Source organism: Microtus pennsylvanicus, chromosome 9 (assembly GCF_037038515.1).
Source record: "Microtus pennsylvanicus isolate mMicPen1 chromosome 9, mMicPen1.hap1, whole genome shotgun sequence".
Taxonomy (NCBI): Eukaryota; Metazoa; Chordata; class Mammalia; order Rodentia; family Cricetidae; genus Microtus; species Microtus pennsylvanicus.
Window position 1 is genome coordinate 51,282,516 of NC_134587.1, and position 18,137 is coordinate 51,300,652.

At 40.4% G+C, this 18,137-nt stretch overlaps 1 protein-coding gene across 1 annotated transcript; it reads left to right on the plus strand.

Moving 5' to 3' along the window:
* Positions 1-13,652: 13,652 nt before the first annotated feature.
* Positions 13,653-14,600, plus strand: LOC142856826 (olfactory receptor 1J21-like). The gene has a single exon (XM_075984469.1). It carries the CDS (start codon positions 13,653-13,655, stop codon positions 14,598-14,600), a length of 948 nt encoding a protein of 315 aa, XP_075840584.1.
* Positions 14,601-18,137: the final 3,537 nt, after the last annotated feature.

Genomic DNA, 18,137 nt, shown 5'->3' on the forward strand with positions numbered 1-18,137 from the left:
CATATTCAGAGAGTCCGGTTTTATCCCATGCTTTTTCAATCACAGTCCAGCTGGCCTTGGTGAGCTCCCAATAGATCAGCCCCACTGTCACAGTGGGTGGGTGCACCCCTCGTGGTCCTGACTTCTTTGCTCATGTTCTCCCTCCTTCTGCTCCTCATTGGAACATTGGGAGCTCAGTCTGGTGCTCCAGTGTGGGTCTCTGTCTCTATCTCCATCCATCACCAGATGAAGGTTCTATGGTGATATGCAAGATATTCATCAGTGTGGCTATAGGATAGGGTCATTTCAGGTTGCCTATCCTCAGCTGCCTCAGGAACTAACTGGGGACATCGCCCTGGGCACCTGGGAGCCCCTCTACGTCCAAGTCTATTGCCAACCCTAAGATGGCTCCCTTAATTAAGATATGTGCTTCCCTGCTCCCCTATCCAACCTTCCTTTATCCCAATCATCCCGTTTCCCCAAGTTCTCCCATCCTCCCCTTCTCACTTTTCTCTCCCCATCTCCCCTTACCCGCCTCCCACCCCACCCCCAAGATTCCAATTTTTTGCCCGGCAATCTTGTCTACTTTCCATAACCAGGAGGATAGCTATATGTTTTTCTTTGGGTTCACCTTCTTATTTAGCTTCTTTAGGATATCAAATTATAGACCCACTGACCTTTATTTATGGCTAGAAACCAATTATGAGTGAGTACATCCCATGTTCATCTTTTTGGGTCTGGGTTGGTTTTCTTTAAGGGATTTGTTGATGTCTTCCAATTTTTTGTCTTTTCCTCCATTTCTTTGAGGAAATTTTTCATTTCATCTTTAAGGTCCTCAAGCATTCCTTAAAGTTATTTTTTAGGCATTTTTTTCTGCTTCATCTATATTTGGTTGTTCAAGACTTGCTATTGTAAGGTCTCTAGATTTTACTGGTGTCGTGTTGCTCTTTGTGATGTTGTGTGTATTCTTACCTTGTCTACCCATCTTTTTCTCCAGTGTAGCTGGGGCTATCTGTGACTCTGGTGATCAATCTTCTAGGTGCCAGTGGATCTAAGGCTCAGATGGTTGCTCCTCATGGTGCAGTCAGGGTCATGGTTCCAGTAACCTTGTAGGTCACTTGGCACTTGTGAGGTTTGCTCTGCATACCAGGGGTCGTTTGGGCCTGCTCCCATGGAGATAGCCTGCTTGAGGCTCTTTTTGCTAAGGTTGCTGCCTTGGGCCTGCTCTGGTAGAGGTCCTGTCTCAGGCCTACTCCCTCTGAGGTCCCAGACACATGCCTGAACCTGCAGAGGTCTCTGGTTCTTGTCTACTCTGTCAGAGGTCTCCAACTTGTATGTGGACCCACAGACCTACTCCCTTGTGTCCACTACTGCTAAGGTCCCTGGCTTGGACTCAGTCCCACAAAGGTCTGGCTCTGGTCTACTCCCTTGGAGGACCCAAACTCATGCCCATATCCTCAGAGGTCTCTGGTTCCTGCCTACTCCCTTCAAGGTCCCAGACTCATGCCTGGACCTGCAGGGGTCTCTGGTTCTGGCCCATTTTCTCAGTGATTTCAGACTCACGCCCGTAGAGGTCTCTGGTTCAGGTCTGCCCCCTCAGAGGTCCCAGACTCATGCCCGTAGAGGTCTCTGGCTCAGGACTAGTCCCTCCGAGGTCCCAGACTTGTGCTCGGAGTCGCAGAGGTCCCAGCTCAGGACTAGTCCTTTCGAGGTCTCAGACTCATGCCTAGGCCTGCAGAGGTCTCTCGTTCTGGCCTACACCCTCAGTGGTTGCTCCCTTGTACCTGTGGAGTTCTGTAAATGCCCATGGTCTGTGCCCCCTCCTCAGAAGGTCCTTGGCTTGGACCTGATCCTGCAAAGGTTTATGGCTCTGATATACTTCCTAGGAGGTCCCAGACTTGTTTCCAGACCCACAGAGGTTCTGGTTCAGGCTTTCTCCCTCCGAGGTCCCTTCATTTGCCAATATTGTTCTCTTCCAAAACTTCTTGGACTGGGTCTCCACCATCACCACAACACTTGGCACTACAGTGTTCCAAAATCTTACCAGTATGACCAATTAAGATTTTCTTACAGCATCTAAACACTTTTCTTGTCCAAAGTCCCAAAGTATTTCCCATTCTACCAAAAGTCCCATGGTATTTCTGTCAGAGAAATACTCTACTCCTGGTACATTAGTTAATTTTCTGTTGCTGTGGTAAAATACCATGGCCAAGGCAACTGGTAGAAGGAAAGATATATTTGGGCTTATGGTTTCAGAGGGTTAGAGTCTATCATGGTAAAGCAAAGGCAGCAGTGGGCAGGCATGGCAGCTACAGTGAAGAGCTTATATCCTGAACCACAAGCTGGAGAGAGAGCATACTGAGAATGCCATGAGGCTTTGAAACCTTAAACCCTGGCCCCAGTGACAGATTTTCCCCAGTAAGAGCATAATAATATGGCCAATGGGGGAAATCAAGTATTCAATATTGGATCCTATGGGGGACATTATCATTCAAAACATCTAATTCCATAAGGTAAAATAATAAAAAGAGAAGCAGAGTGGAGAAGCAGAACTAGGAGATAGTCATTACATGATAAAGTGTTGCACTTTCTATTTTCATATACTTTATACTGTGTTATTTTCTAGAAACTTTAAAAGGCCCTATTACTGTAGACATAAACTAGAAAACAAATTGCCACAAAGATACACTATCCATAACTGCATGCCACTGGCATAGAAGCATCCACATTGTCCTCTGGGATAAAATGCAGGGTCCAGAGGAATCTCCAATAGAAACATCTTCTAAAGTCCACATGCAGATAAACAGATTGGTATGGTATTCTCTTACATAGATCTCCACAGATATACTTAGCAAGTGCATGCAGAGACTGCTTGGGGCTTCACTTCTGTGCCCAGCGACTTGTGGGGCTGGAGTAGGACATTTCATTGTTCTCAGTAAAGGCAATATCAAATGGAAGATGAGACCCACTCATACCAACCAGCGAATAGAATTATCCATTGTATTCTCTTCTTTGTGAAGGCTAAGCAGAGGAACCCCAGTGATGCTTAGATCCCCCAGTATTTTTACCTATCTTGTTCTAGTCTACCAGAAAAACAGGACAAACAGAATTCTCTTTTAATCTCCTGGAGTTTATGCTTAAGTGAAGAGAGAAAAGAGAAGTCAGAGAACAATATCAACTCCGCTAGAGAATAAATATATTGGGTATTATTATCCAAGGCACCCACCAATGGGAGCACTGTGCCAGTGTATGCTCAGTGGTTGGGCTTACTAATGTCAGAGAAAACAAGTATGGTGGAGGGGTGAAGAAGTCCCATGGATGTCTTAGAAGACATGGGAACCCAGGACACCAGACAGCTTTGATAAGAGCAACAGAGAAGGGAATTCAAAGGTGCTGACTGATGTCATCATTATTGTACTTTCTGCTATTCCTTCAGTTTGGGCACCTGACTAGGCTAGTGTCTACAGTATTTCTATGAGTTCCAACACATTCCTGGACTGATGTAGATGGCAGCCTTGATACAGTTCAGCCAGCTTGGCTCAGACCTGGTGCATCGTAGTCACTTCTTCTTTTCCCACCTGGAGTACCTGGAGTCCACTGTGGCAGAGACAGTGGGCGAAGGTAGGTTAACAAGAGATAATGTAATATAATAATACTGCACTGTACTAGGAGAAAACATACTTGGGTGTGCTATTAACTGTCTCAGGAAAGGGAATTCTTGTGTGATGGGCATCCAAAGTGCAGTTCAAGGGACTGAGAGATGGCTCAGCGGTTAAGAGAAATGGCTGCTCTTCCAGAGGTCTTGATTTCAATTCCCAGTAACCACAACTATCTACAGTGGGGTCTAATGCCCTCTTCTGGCATAAAGGCATACATGCACACAGAACACTCATATACATAAAGTAATTCTTTTAAAGTGCAGTTTAATGTGTCACTTGTAGCTGTATGGCTAATGCCTTATGTGGGACCAGTAGCTTCAGTTGCAGTGGCAGAGACTGGAGACTGGGAACAGACTGATCATTAGCTGTACCACCTGCCCTCCACCTAGATCCACATCAAGCGCTGACAGAAGACAACCAGCTGCAGTTGAGGCTATTGGCAGCAATCAAACTGAACGAACTCCAGCACCATAGCAACACTCGGTGTGGAGTTAGAGACACCATATCACCAATGAAGAAACTTTGTACCATGTCTGGAGTTACCTCCAGAGCTGAATTAAAATGTTGCCAGAAAAAGACATTAGCAACTGCCTCTGGTTGATAATATCAAAGATTGTTTCTTAGGAACCTCACTGGGATGATCACAATGGCTTGTTTGGGGGGGGGGGGAACACAGTTAAATATTTGCCTAAATCAAATAATTGGTCCATTATTATCTATTTTATTGCTGTATAATGCATTATTCCAAGAATAAAATTTTTATTCTGATCTATATTTGTTAGGTGAACTCCAATAGAAAGTAATTATGGCGATTGAATAAGAATATGGCTTCAATGTAGAAAAACTCGGTAGAAGGGTCATTATATAGGAGATTACTTCTTCATTCAATTGTTTGTTATGTAAGTGTATTTCTTTTGCACTAAGTTGCCCACTCACACTTGCTCTTTCTGTAAGTCCACTAAAATACAATCTTTTAAAATTTGCTTTTGATTGTTTTTCCTTGGTTTCCTAGGGTATCATTCACTGATTTATTCAATTCTTCAAACTTTCTGTTATACTTCTCATCCATTTCTATAGGGGCATTTTTTTACATTCTGTTTAAGGGCGTTAATCACTTTCATAAAGTCAATTTTTTCTGCTTCTTCTTGATTAAGGTGTTCATGTCCTCCTGTTGTGAGGTCGCTGGTTTCTGGTGGTTTCATGTTGTTTTTCAGATTGTTGGGTGAATTCTTGCATTGGCACCTACCCATCTCTTCCTCCAAATGCTTCTCTATGGATCTTCTTTTACAAGATCAGGTCTCCTTGCCTACTGATGTACCTTCCCAGTGATGGCACTCCCCAGTGATGGCTCTCCTGCTGCTCCAGTGATGTCTCTCCTGGTGCCGAGATCAGATCTCCCTGCTGGTTGGGTAGCTCGTAAACAAAGCACCTACCTTGCTTGTTGCAGGCCTGCTATTGAAACAAAGGAGCTCCCACCCGCTAGGTTGCCCTTGGAATTCGGCCCCAGCGCCCCAAAGAGGGAAGGGAGTTAGAAGGGGGAAGGGTTCTGGATGCAAGCTGGGTGAGATAGGAAGAGAGAGGCAGTATGCTGGGAGTATAGGCCCAGCAGAAAGCCCAGGAAGTATAGGGAGGATGAGGAACGTCTGAGTTCCGTGTCCCAGGCTGCTGCTGCGGGTCTGAATCTCACCCCAATGATGGCTCTCTTGGTGCCGAGATCAGATCTCCGTGATGGTTGGGTAGCTCGTAAACAAAGCGCCTCTATCTATATATTCTTTAACTCCATCAAAGACTCCAGAAGGATATAATATTATCTAAGTAAATGAGAAGTAAGCAACTTACAAAACTCTAGAAATCACAGAGACATCTCACTGCCTGGACAGTCACCCAAAGTTCCTCTGTACTGTTGGGGCATCCATCTTCGGCCTACAGGCCTATAGTATCCAGAGACATTTCCATGAAGCAGGAAATTTCAAAGGCAGTTCAGTCACTATCTGCTGTGTCCTGCAGAATGTCTCGCAGACTCTTTCATGAATTAGAAACCCGGAAAGATCATCTCAACTTTAGGCAAGTTCAGTAGTCCTCTCTCTGTGGGTTCTCTGTTTCCAGTTTATGCAATAGTCCAGGCAAGAGCAGTTTCTTGCCCAAATGACTATCATACTCCATAAGAAGCCTCTTGGATGCTCATCTCCTGATACCAAAACCACACAAAGACCCAACCAAGAAAGAGAATTACAGGCCAATCTCACTCATGAACATCAACGGAAAAATCCTCAATAAAATACTGGCAAACTGAATCCAAGAATACATTAGAAAAATTATCCATTATGATCAAGTAGGCTTCATTCCTGAGATGCAGGGCTGGTTCAACATATGAAAATCTATCAATGTAATCCATCATATAAATAAACTGATAGAAAAAAACCTATGATCGTTTCATTAGATGCTGAAAAAGCATTTGATAAAATTCAACATCCCTTTATGATAAAAGTCTTGGAGAGATTAGGGATACAAGGGTCATGCCTAAATATAATAAAAGCTATTTACAGCAAGCCGACAGCTAACATCAAATTAAATGGAAAGAAACTCAAAGCCATCCCACTAAACTCAGAAACACGACAAGGCTGTCCACTCTCTCCATACCTCTTCAATATAGTGCTTGAAGTTCTAGCAATAGCAATAAGACAACATAAGGGGATCAAGGGAATTAGTATTGGAAAGGAAGAAGTTAAGCTTTCATTATTTGCAGATGAAATGATAGTGTACATAAGCGACCCCCAAAACTCCACCAAAGAACTTTTACAGCTGATAAACACCTTTAGTAATGTGGCAGGATACAAGATCAACTCCAAAAATCAGTTGCCCTCTTATACACAAAGGATATGGAAGCAGAGAGGGAAATCAGAGAAGCTTCACCTTTCACGATAGCCACAAACAGCATAAAATATCTTGGGGTAACTCTAACCAAGGAAGTGAAAGATCTATTTGACAAGAACATTAAGGCATTGAAGAAAGAAATTGAAGAGGATACCATAAAATGGAAGGACCTCCTTGCTCTTGGATTGGGAGGATCAACATAGTAAAAATGGCAAATCTACCAAAGGCAATTTATAGATTCAATGCAATCCCCATCAAGGTCCCATCAAAATTCTTCACAGATCTTGAGAGGACAATAATCAACTTTATATGGAAAAACAAAAATCCAGGATAGCCAAAACAATCTTATACAATAAAGGATCTTCTGGAGGCATTACCAACCCCGACTTCAAACTCTATTACAGAGCTACAGTAATGAAAACAGTGTGGTACTGGCATAAAAACAGAGAAGTCGACCAATGGAATCGTATAGAAGACCTAAATTTTAACCCACAAACCTATGAACACCTCATTTTCGATAAAGGAGGTAAAAGTATACAATGGAAAAAAGAGAGCATCTTCAACAAATTGTTCTGGCAAAACTGGATGTCAACCTGTAGAAGAATGAAAATAGACCCATATCTATCACCATGCACAAAACTCAAGTCCAAATGGATCAAAGACCTCAATATCAATCTGAACACACTGAACCTGATACAAGAGAAAGTGGGAAGTACCCTACAACAGATGGACACAGGAGATCGCTTCCTATGTATAACCCCAGCAGCACAGACATTAAGGGCAACATTGAATAAATGGGACCTACTAAAACTGAGAAGCTTCTGTAAAGCAAAGGACGTTGTCACTAAGACAGAAAGGCAACCTACTGACTGGGAGAAGATCTTCACCAACCCTGCAACAGACAAAGGTCTGAACTCCAAAATATATAGAGAACTCAAGAAACTAGACTTTAAAATGCTAATTAACCCAATTAAAAAATGGGGCACTGAACTGAACAGAGAATTCTCAACAGAAGATGTTCAAATGGCCAAAAGACACTTAAGGTCATGCTCAACCTCCTTAGTGATCAGGGAAATGCAAATCAAAACAACTTTGAGATACCATCTTACACTTGTCAGAATGGCTAAAATCAAAAGCACCAATGATAGCCTTTGTTGGAGAGGTTGTGGAGGAAGGGGTACCCTCATCCATTGCTGGTGGGAATGCAAACTTGTGCAACCACTTTGGAAATCAGTGTGGCGGTTTATCAGGAAATTAGGGATCAACCTACCCCTGGACCCAGCAATACCACTCTTGGGAATATACCCAAGAGATGCCCAAGAGATACTACAAAAGCATTTGTTCAACTATGTTCATAGCAGTATTATTTGTAATAGCCAGAACCTGGAAACAACCTAGATGTCCTTCAATGGAAGAATGGATGAAGAAAGTGTGGAATATATACACGTTAGAGTACTACGCTGTGGTACAAAACAATGACTTCTCGAATTTTGCATTCAAATGAATGGAAATAGAAAACACTACCCTGAGTTAGGTAATCCAGACCCAAAAAGATGAATATGGGATGTACTCACTCATAATTGGGTTCTAGCCATAAATAAAGGTTATGGAGTCTATAATTGGTGATCCTAAAGAAGCTAAATAAGAAGGTGAACCCAAAGAAAAACATACAGTTATCCTCTTGGCTATGGGAAGTAGACAAGATTGCCGGGCAAAAAATTGGGATCTTGGGGATGGGGTGGGAGGCGGGTAAGGGGAGATGGGGAGAGAAAAGTGATAAGGGGAGGATGGGGGGAACTTGGGGAAACAGGATTATTGGGATAAAGGAAGGTTGGATAGGGGAGCATGGAAGCACAATTCTTAGTTAAGGGAGCCATCTTAGGGTTGGCAAGAGACTTGAACCTAGAGTGGCTCCCAGGATCCCAAGGCGATGTCCCCAGTTAGTTCCTTGGGCGGCTGAGGATAGGGAACCTGAAATGACCCTATCCTATAGCAATACTGACGAATATCTTGCATATTACCATAGAACCTCCATCTGGCGATGGATGGAGATAGAGACAGAGACCCACACTGGAGCACCGGACTGAGCTCCCAATGTCCCAATGAGGTTGAGAAGGAGGGAGAACATGAGCAAGGAAGTCGGGACCATGAGGGGTGCACCCACCCACTGTGACAGTGGGGCTGATCTATTGGGAGCTCACCAAGGCCAGCTGAACTGGGACTGAAAAAGAATGGGATAAAACCGGACTCTCTGAACATGGCGAACAATGAGGGCTGATGAGAAGCCAAGGTCAATGGCACGGGGTTTTGATCCTACTTCATGTTCTGGCTTTGTGGGAGCCTAGCCAGTTTGGATGCTCACCTTCCTAAACATGGACAGAGGAGGGAGGACCTTCGACTTTCCACAGGGCAGTGAACCCTGACTGCTCTTTGGACTGGAGAGGGAGGGGGAGAAAAGTGGGGGTAGGGGGAGAGGATTGGGAGGAGGGGTTTGGAAATTGGAGACTGGGAGAAAGCGGAAAATTTTTTTCTTTTTCTCAATAAAAATTAAAAAAAAGAAAAGGGAGAGGGTTATTCAAAGGCAAGAGATTCAGATATTGTTTCAGTGTCCACCTATTAAAACCTTCAGCAGAAGAATCTTAAAAAAATTTTCTTTTGAGAATCTCATATATGAGGCTCTGTTTACATCATTTCTCCTCCCCTCTTTCTCAGAATCCTCTCACAGGTACCTTGCCCCTTCCAAATTCATGACTTCTTACTCTGTTGTGAGGAGCTGCGGGTTGCATTCTGCCACCCAGGTCCTGCCACTGGCCAGCTTTACCAGAAATAACAACACACAAATTGTATTCTTTTAAACACTGCTTGGCCCATTATATCTAGCCTCTTCTTGCTAACTCTCGCAGCTGGACTAGCCCATTTCTAATAATGTGTGTAGCACCCCAAGGTGCGCTTACCGGGAAGATTCTAGCCTATGTCCATCCTGGTTCGGAGTTTCATTGTGTGTCTGCCCGGGAGAGGGGAGCATGGCCTCTGAGCTCACTTCCTCTTCCTCCCAGCATTCTGTTCTGTTTACTCCTCCCACCTATGTTTTAACCTATGAGGGCCAAGCAGTTTCTTTATTATAATTAACCAATGACCTTCCTCCATCATTACTCTTCAATTATTATAGTTAGGTATATGTGTGTTTATATAAATTTATAAATACAGCATGCTGAATTCATTTAGTGTCACTCATGTGGGTCTGTATTTAGGGTTGACCACTTGGGATTGTTTAACCTGTTAGAGTGCTCATCCCATGAGAAGTCTCATTTTCCTTCTCAACAGTCATTAACTGCCCATAGCTCTTCATTTAGTGATTGGGCATCGCGAGAGTCCCCCATCCACATTGCCATGTTAATTGGTAGAACACGTTCTTATAAAAGTATATCATTTGAATCTATTCTTTAACTGTCCACACACTAACTTCCTCTGTTCCCTCAGAAGGAAATCACTAGCCTGAGCTTCACACATGATTTCAATGACTTTGTAGTTTATTTCTATTTTACTTATCTCTAAATTATATAATTTTTATTTATAAATATACCATTTACATTACTTAATTTTCATGGGCTATCATACCAATATGCTGTAGACAGAGTGACTTAATTAATGTAAATTCATTTTCCCACTATTCCTTAAGCTAGAGATTCAACATCAAAGGGATAACAAGACTTTTTCCCTTTATTTCCATCTGATGGTTCGATCCTAATAACTGTTACTGACCCCACACCACTTTCTGTTGTATTCATCTAGATTATGAGATTGATATCCTGGTTTATCTTTTTAGAAAAACACTAATATTCTTGGATCAAGGACATATATTCAGCATTTTCTTTCATATTAACTAGCTTATTATACACCTCATTCTCAAATAGAATTATACTTGCAGTTACGGCCTCAACATTTAAATTTATATAGAGCAGGTTTTGGTATACAATGCTAAATAATGTGCATAAATATAAAAATTTATTTCCATATTCCTCCATACTGTTAAGTTCTTATTTTCTCTTCATCATTATCTTTCTTTTTATCTGTTATTTTGTTGTAGAATTGATATGGATTATTCCTATGTAAAGATATCAAATTAATTTGTTTTGGACTTTTTTCTGTTCTTAAGAACCAAGTTACTACAAATTTTAATCTGTGTCTTCTTGTACATGTGCAAATATTATTAGTTGTAAATCTGTTGCCACAATGCGTGACTCTTTGCTGGGTGTATTTTCCTTTTCTTTGTTTTAAGTGTTTACAATTTTTTTATTTTTTAATTCCATTTTTTTAAAAAAAAAGCAAACCATCTTTTTTTATTTTACATAACAATCCCAGTTTTCACTCTCTTCCCTCCTCCCATGCCCTCCACCTTTCTCCATACCACCCCCATCCACTCCTCAGAGAGGGTAAGGCACATTTGCTGTGCATATTTTCAATGGTAAATAACACAACACTGTTTCTTTCTTAAAAGTGGCTAAGAGTCCCAACTAATGTAGACCACAGTTTTCAAAGAGTGTATTCTGGAGCAAATTTTCAGTTTCTTGTTCATTGGAAGAACTCCACAAATATTTTCACATGTCTGTCCCTATTATTATGATGACTGTCCATCTTTAGATGTGGTAATACACCCATTTAGAATTATTATCCCCTAAATTATGTTGGAGTCTGTTTACCTTTACAGTGTGTGTATATGTGAGTATATTTGTTACTAAATGTCATGTTTTAAACAGGACAAAACAATGGGGCATCTTGTTATGGTTACTGTTGCTATTTCTCAAGGGTGTACAGAAGCTCGAGTCTGCTTTAAAAATTTCTTTTCCTAAGAGAATCAACAACAATGAAGCAATTTTATCCTGTATGCCTCTAATTTGTATCTGGGGATAGGGATTGTAATCCAGGTCCTCTATGTTATTTTTAAAATTAGAACTCATATGGATTCCTCAGGAGATGTGGTCAATGTATATATATATTCATGGATCTGTCATGTCTAATTCAGAGTTCACTACTCTTCTCTTTGTGTCAATGGATGAGTGAATGCTTCAGATGCCCCACCTGTTTCCTTGTATTGTGTGTCTTCTAGAGAGAAATGGAAGATCCTTCTCATGGTTTATAACTGAAGGTATCTGTCTGTGTTCATCATCTAAGTGGGCCTATCAGATCAGGAACAGGATATACATTCATCTGTATACAGATTATTATATATCCATTTTGAAATAAAGCAGGAAAAACATCTTTGTTGCTCACATTTAACTTCACCATACAATTTCTGTTGTGTTTTTGTCCAACCCCTCCCCACCAAATCTCCGTGCTTTTTTGCTGCAACAGCTGATGTTCACATTCCAGCTACTACTGTTGGTTTGCTCCAGTCTGCCTTCTCCTTGGCAGCCTGCAAGCCACTTCACATTTTCTGCCACTTCATTTTCTTGGGTGTTACTATTCTTGATCAGGTGGAAACCTTGTATCATAGCAAGTTAGACATCCCATCCTCCTGCTCCTTATACATCCTCCAACCTATATGCTTCCATTATTGGCACTACCTTAAGTTTTCCTTGTTTCTCTAAGCCCCCAGTATTGTCCTTTCTAAACAGCCCTTCCTAGAGCTCTGTTTTTATTATCTTCCTATGAGGTTTTTCAATTAAATGATATTCATAGATGTTATATCAGCTTCTTCATCACCTTGTCCCCTTGTGACTTGACATTTTTCTCAAAACCATGGATACATATTTCTCTAAATCCATTTCTGAATATGTCATATATAGTATATAAAATGACATAAGAATAATATAGCTTATTGCAATATTGCTAAAAATAGCAAAATATTAGAAACAAACTACCAAGGAACAGATAGATATCTAGCATTTTCATTGTGATAAAGTAATTGCTACTAACACAGAAATGTGTAAGAAATGAAATATAACCAATTTCAGGAACAGCATACCAGCTGAATTGTTTTTTAACATAGTGAGAGGAATGATATATAGGCATTTTAAAGATTGTTTTGACCAAGTTGGGAGAATTGATACATTAACTGTAGTTAAAGCCTGGAAAGTATGAAGAAGCTAAGGGTGAGAGCCCCACCATTCACAGAGACAAACTGGCCATTAAACATGTCTTCCTATAGAACTACCACTGAGCTCTCTCTCAGCTGCTGAGATATGGACTCTTGTTTTGTCACAATTCTTTTCCTATTTTTTAGTGATTGTTCACATGGATAGGTAATGGTTAAAGGGGAAAAAAGGAATGTCAGTTTAGCTAAAGAGAAAACCCATAGGAAATTTATAAAAAGTAATCATCTTTGACTTACAATCCTGGGTTGAGAACAAAGCAGGTGACATTTCTTTTGCTAGAAAAACACAGGGAATTGCCTTGGCTGATCTAAGAAGTGGTGGTCCTAAAAGCTAAATGTTCCCAGGTGTTGTGTGAGATGCTTTGGTTTGAGCTGAAGATGTTAATATGGAGTCAGGGTCATTTTATGAAGCCTAGGAAGAGTGAACACATGGGTGGAGAAATGGCTCTGCTATGGGAAGAATGCATAGCTGCTTGTGAGCTGTTCTTGGTGCTATATATTGTTGCCACAGACTCATGCACCCAAGGCTTTGGACCTTTGCATATGTTGTTTTCACTAAGTCCCCAGATCCTGGTATCTTGCAGATTTAAAGAAACTCACTGGATTCCCCTATCTGAATTTAATTCACGGAAATAAAGTGCTAGACTAGTGCTTTCAAGAGATGTTGAAAAGATATAGAGAACTCAACAACCATCACAATTTTGTTGACTTTTCTATTTGCTGGTCCCAATATGCATACTAATTCCTTAATCTAAAATTGCCCTAGTGAAATCCAGGTGCCTTGAGCTGCAGGTGGGTGTGACTTGATAATTGTTATAATGTTTCTTATTTCTTTCTAAAAGACATTCTGTTGCTTTCTAGGTAGGCAATTTATACCCTGTTTGAAACCATCAGTAGCCCATTAAATTGTGACAAAATTCTTTATACTAAAGACAAAAACAGAGTAAGTGGTTCAAACTAATGTTATTTTCTGTATTGATATTTCATAAAATGCTTCTACAGTATAATCTTTCTTTTTCTATTTCTTATTACATTTACAACAGAAGATGAAGATCATAAGGAGAGATAATGAGAGCACAGTGTTTGAGTTCATCCTCCTGGGACTCCCCATCCAGCCAGAAGATCAAGACATGTACTCTGCCCTGTTTCTGGTCATCTACCTGACCACAGTGCTGGGGAACCTGCTCATCATCCTGCTCATCAGGCTGGACTCTCACCTCCACACCCCCATGTACTTCTTCCTCAGCCACTTGGCCTTCACAGACATCTCTTTCTCGTCAGTCACAGTTCCAAAGATGCTCATGAATATGCTGACACACAGCCAGTCCATCTCATATGCTGGGTGTGTTTCCCAGGTGTATTTTTTTCTGTCTTTTGCAGATCTTGACAGCTTCCTTCTGACCTCCATGGCCTATGACAGGTATGTGGCCATCTGCCACCCTCTGCACTACACCACCATCATGAAGCAGAGCCTCTGTGTTCTGCTAGTGATAGTGTCCTGGATCTTGTCCTTTGCCAATTCCCTTGTTCACACCCTCCTCTTGGCTCGTTTGTCATACTTTAGAGACAATACCATTCCACACTACTTCTGTGATCTCTCTGCCTTACTAAAGCTGTCTAGCTCAGACACCACTATCAATAAACTGGTCATCCTTCCTTTGGGTACACTGGTAATTACTCTGCCATTCATATGCATCCTGGTCTCTTATGGCCGCATTGGAGCCACCATCCTGAGAAGTCCCTCACTCAAGGGAATCTACAAAGCCTTGTCCACGTGTGGTTCTCACCTCTCTGTGGTTTGTCTGTACTATGGAGCCATTATTGGACTATACCTAGTCCCTTCATCTGATAACACTAATGACAAGGATGTCATTGTGGCTGTGATGTACACTGTGGTCACGCCCATGCTGAATCCATTTATCTACAGTCTGAGGAATCGGGATATAAAAGAAGCCATGAGCAATATCTTCAGCAGGAGAGTCTGTTCACAGTGATGGGTGTAGTCTTCCCTGGTAGCATCCCTATTCCTTACTCCTCTTCTCCCATCCATCCTCTGTTCTCTGTCTCAGTGAATCTTCACATTTCTCCTTCTGCACTCACTTCTTGCGTTTTTTCTATAGTTGACTGTCTTACTGACACTGAGTGTCTTGATAAGGTTTCTTCAACATCTCCTACTTATTTTTCCTTGTATTACAAAAATTTAATTGTTTATATACTCATCATCAAGTCTTTTTTACAAGCTAGGTTTGTAGTTTTCATAACAAAGATCTTTTTCATTTCTGAAGATGATAGAAATATTTCTTCCACTAGATTCATCATTTTATTTTACTTTTTACAATATATTCTGAATTTTTTGTCACTAACCCTAATTAGGAATTTCACTTAACATTTGTTTATTTATTTTTATATTTGTGTATGGGTTTTTTTCCTGCATGTACGTCTGTGCATTATGCTTGTGCCTAGTGCCTGCAAGGTCAGGAAACGGTGTCAGATCCCCTGAGACTGGATTTGCAGAAGGCTGTGAGGCACCACATGAGTGAGGGAAATCAATTCTGAGTCCTCTGAAAGTGTAGCTACTGCTCTTGACTGATGAGCTATGTTTTCTGCCCCTCATTTTTAGTCTTTGTAGTTGGCATTCGAAAGTACAAAGAGTTATGGGGTAAGATGTGATGTTTTCATACCTGTAAATAGTGCACAATATTCAAATCAAAGAAGGTATAGTAATTTTCTCAACTTATTTACCATATCTCAGTATGGAATTATTTCAATCCTATATTCTAGCCTTTGGGGTAATACATATTATTTATAATCACTGTACATTGAAAGATATGAAAGCAGTTATTTTTCCTACCTACCCATAATTTAGTACCCACTGACCAACCTATGTCCAACCCCTCCTTTTTCATCTTATTTGTAATCTTATGCATTTACCTCAAATTTTATTATTTGTATTAGCGTGGTGGTAATCAGTTGTTTAATGCACTGTGTTTTCTGCCAAGTGTTTAAGCCTGGTCAACAGCTGGGTGAAACTGTTCCCTGTAAAATGTGAGGGAGAGCACAGTTACAGACAAGCTCTGCATGGAGCCTGAAGGTCTCGGGCTGGGGGAGTGTGTTGAGGCATCACACAGAGGTCTGAGACTTTGACCCTACCCTCCAAGTGGTGCTTTGGGTACACACAGTTATTTCATCATAACAAAGAGGCTCTGCAGTTTTGAGTGGGTGATGAAGAATGGCTAGGTATATATCACAATGCTTCGAAAACTTAAATTGAAATTCAATCATGTCTGCAAGCAGTTTACTGCAAATATCATATTATAAAAGGGGAAAAAAAGAAAAAATTCCTTACTCAACTGCCAAAATATCACATCCTGTGAAGTGATTTTTGCCTTTGATCCTTGAGACCATGTCTCTGCTAAAGCAGAAAGACTTAATTTAGTTGATAGCAGCTGACTGGTATGACATATTTCTGTAAGCTAGGATAGGAGAGTTTAATGTACTAGTTAAATGCCACTTAGCTAGTACTTAGTGGAACTTAAGCAAATGTGTTTGAGAAATATTTTCCCCACCTTTTAATTTTGTTTTTTACCATTTGCTCTGAAAAAATATTCTATTTTCATGCTGCAGTGCAAGATGATGATAAAACACTTATCTTTGCTATTATTGTGTGGTGGCTCAAATGGAAGTGGCTCCTATAGGCTCTTACATTCGAACACTTGGTACCTAGTTAGTAGGAAGGATTAGAAAATGGGGCCTTGTTGGAGATCTGTCATTAGAGCTTGATTTCGAGGTTTCAAAAGCCCACACCATTCCCAGGTTTGTTTTCATTGTCTCTTGCTTGTGAATTATGTATGTAAGCTATCAGCTGCTGTTCCAGTGTCATTCCAACCTGCCTGCCTCCAAGATCCCACCATGATGGTCATAGAGTTTAACTCTCTGAAACTGTATGCCTCAATAAACTCCTTTATAAATTGCCTCAGTCATGGTGTTTTCATCACAGCAATATGAGAGCAACTAAAATACAGTGGATACTTTTTTCTTTAAGCATTGTGCTATTATGAACTATGATACATTGTGCTATTATGAACTATGATACAAGTATTCATGTATGAGCATTTAGGATATACATGTAGAAGATCCTATAAAGTGTACACTCTGAAGAGTTGTGGATTGCAAAACATATTTATGCTCAGTTTAACCAACACCTGGTAAGTTTTCATGCAAATAGACTGATAAAAGCCAGCCTGAAAAGTTTTGCGGTTCTAGCTGCATCCAAGAAAATGAAAAATAATAAAGCTAAGAAGAATGATCAATGATTTCTAATTTGTTTAGTCTAATGGGACGAAGAGATGAATAGTTTGAGCAATATAGACTCTAAGAAAATACATTGTATATGATGCTACAACTGTGGATAAATATTATTATGCAGTTTTCAAAAACCAAATGGACATAAAGGCAAAGAACAAAAAAAAAACTGCTGTAGAATTCAAGATGGAACCATAATCAAACTTTAATAAATGATTATAAATCAATATTGCTTAAATAGAACAGATGTACTATACAAGCTGTTAATAGTAGTGTTTTGGTATTATGTGAAGAGATGGCATGCCCAAACCAACTCCTATGAGAATAAATATTTAATTGGGGCCTTGCTTACAGATTTAGAAGGCTAGTCCATGATCATAATGGTAGGAAACAATGAGACATGACATTGAAGCAGTAGCTGAGAGTTTTGCATCCTGATTCACAGTTAGAAAGACAAACAAAGGGCCTGGCGTGGGATTTTGAAACCTCAAAGACAACCCCCTAGTGACACACTTTCTCCAGCAAAGCTATAGCTCATAATCTTTCCCAAAAAGTTCAACTAACTGGTGATGAAGTTTTTAAATTTGTGAGTTTATTGGGGCCATTTTCACCAAACCACCACAAGGGGGAATGGCATGTTGGCCAAAAGATTGTAAGAACACTTGCAATTTTTCAGAAACTTGAATCTTCTCTAAAATGGTTATAATTTTTTGAGAGCTTTACCACTTGAAAACTCTTCTGTGTATCTGTGAATTCTTATTATGTTATTTCTTGTACAATACCTGGTAAATGACAAATTTCTTTTTTCTTTTTTTAAACAAAAATAGTGAATGGCAAATTACTGCTTGGTTTTCCTTACTATATTCCTGCTCATTAATAAGATAAAGCACCTGTTGAGTATTTGTAACAGAGGTGGTTGACTCTCCATCTATGTTTCTTGTAGAACAGTTATGTACAGGGATCATGTTTCAGGTGAAAAGACAGAAGCATGTACTTTACCTACTACTGTTAGGGATAACTAAGCCTGGTTCTGTGTTTCTCAACAGCAAAAAGCTACCTTTCACAAGCATAGGTTGGATCATAAGAATACCGATATTTCCATTGCTATCTTTTAGAGTTTATGTGCACTCAGTTCATCCTGGTTTGTGTTGATCCTTAAAAGTGTGGGCAGGAGAATATCTAGTTAGGCTGTTAGAAATTCTTGATATCAAATTGAGTTCACAGAAGAC

Coding starts and splice junctions, on each gene's coding strand:
- LOC142856826 (XM_075984469.1), top strand. CDS start 13,653: ATGAAGATCATAAGGAGAGATAATGAGAGCACAGTGTTTGAGTTCATC.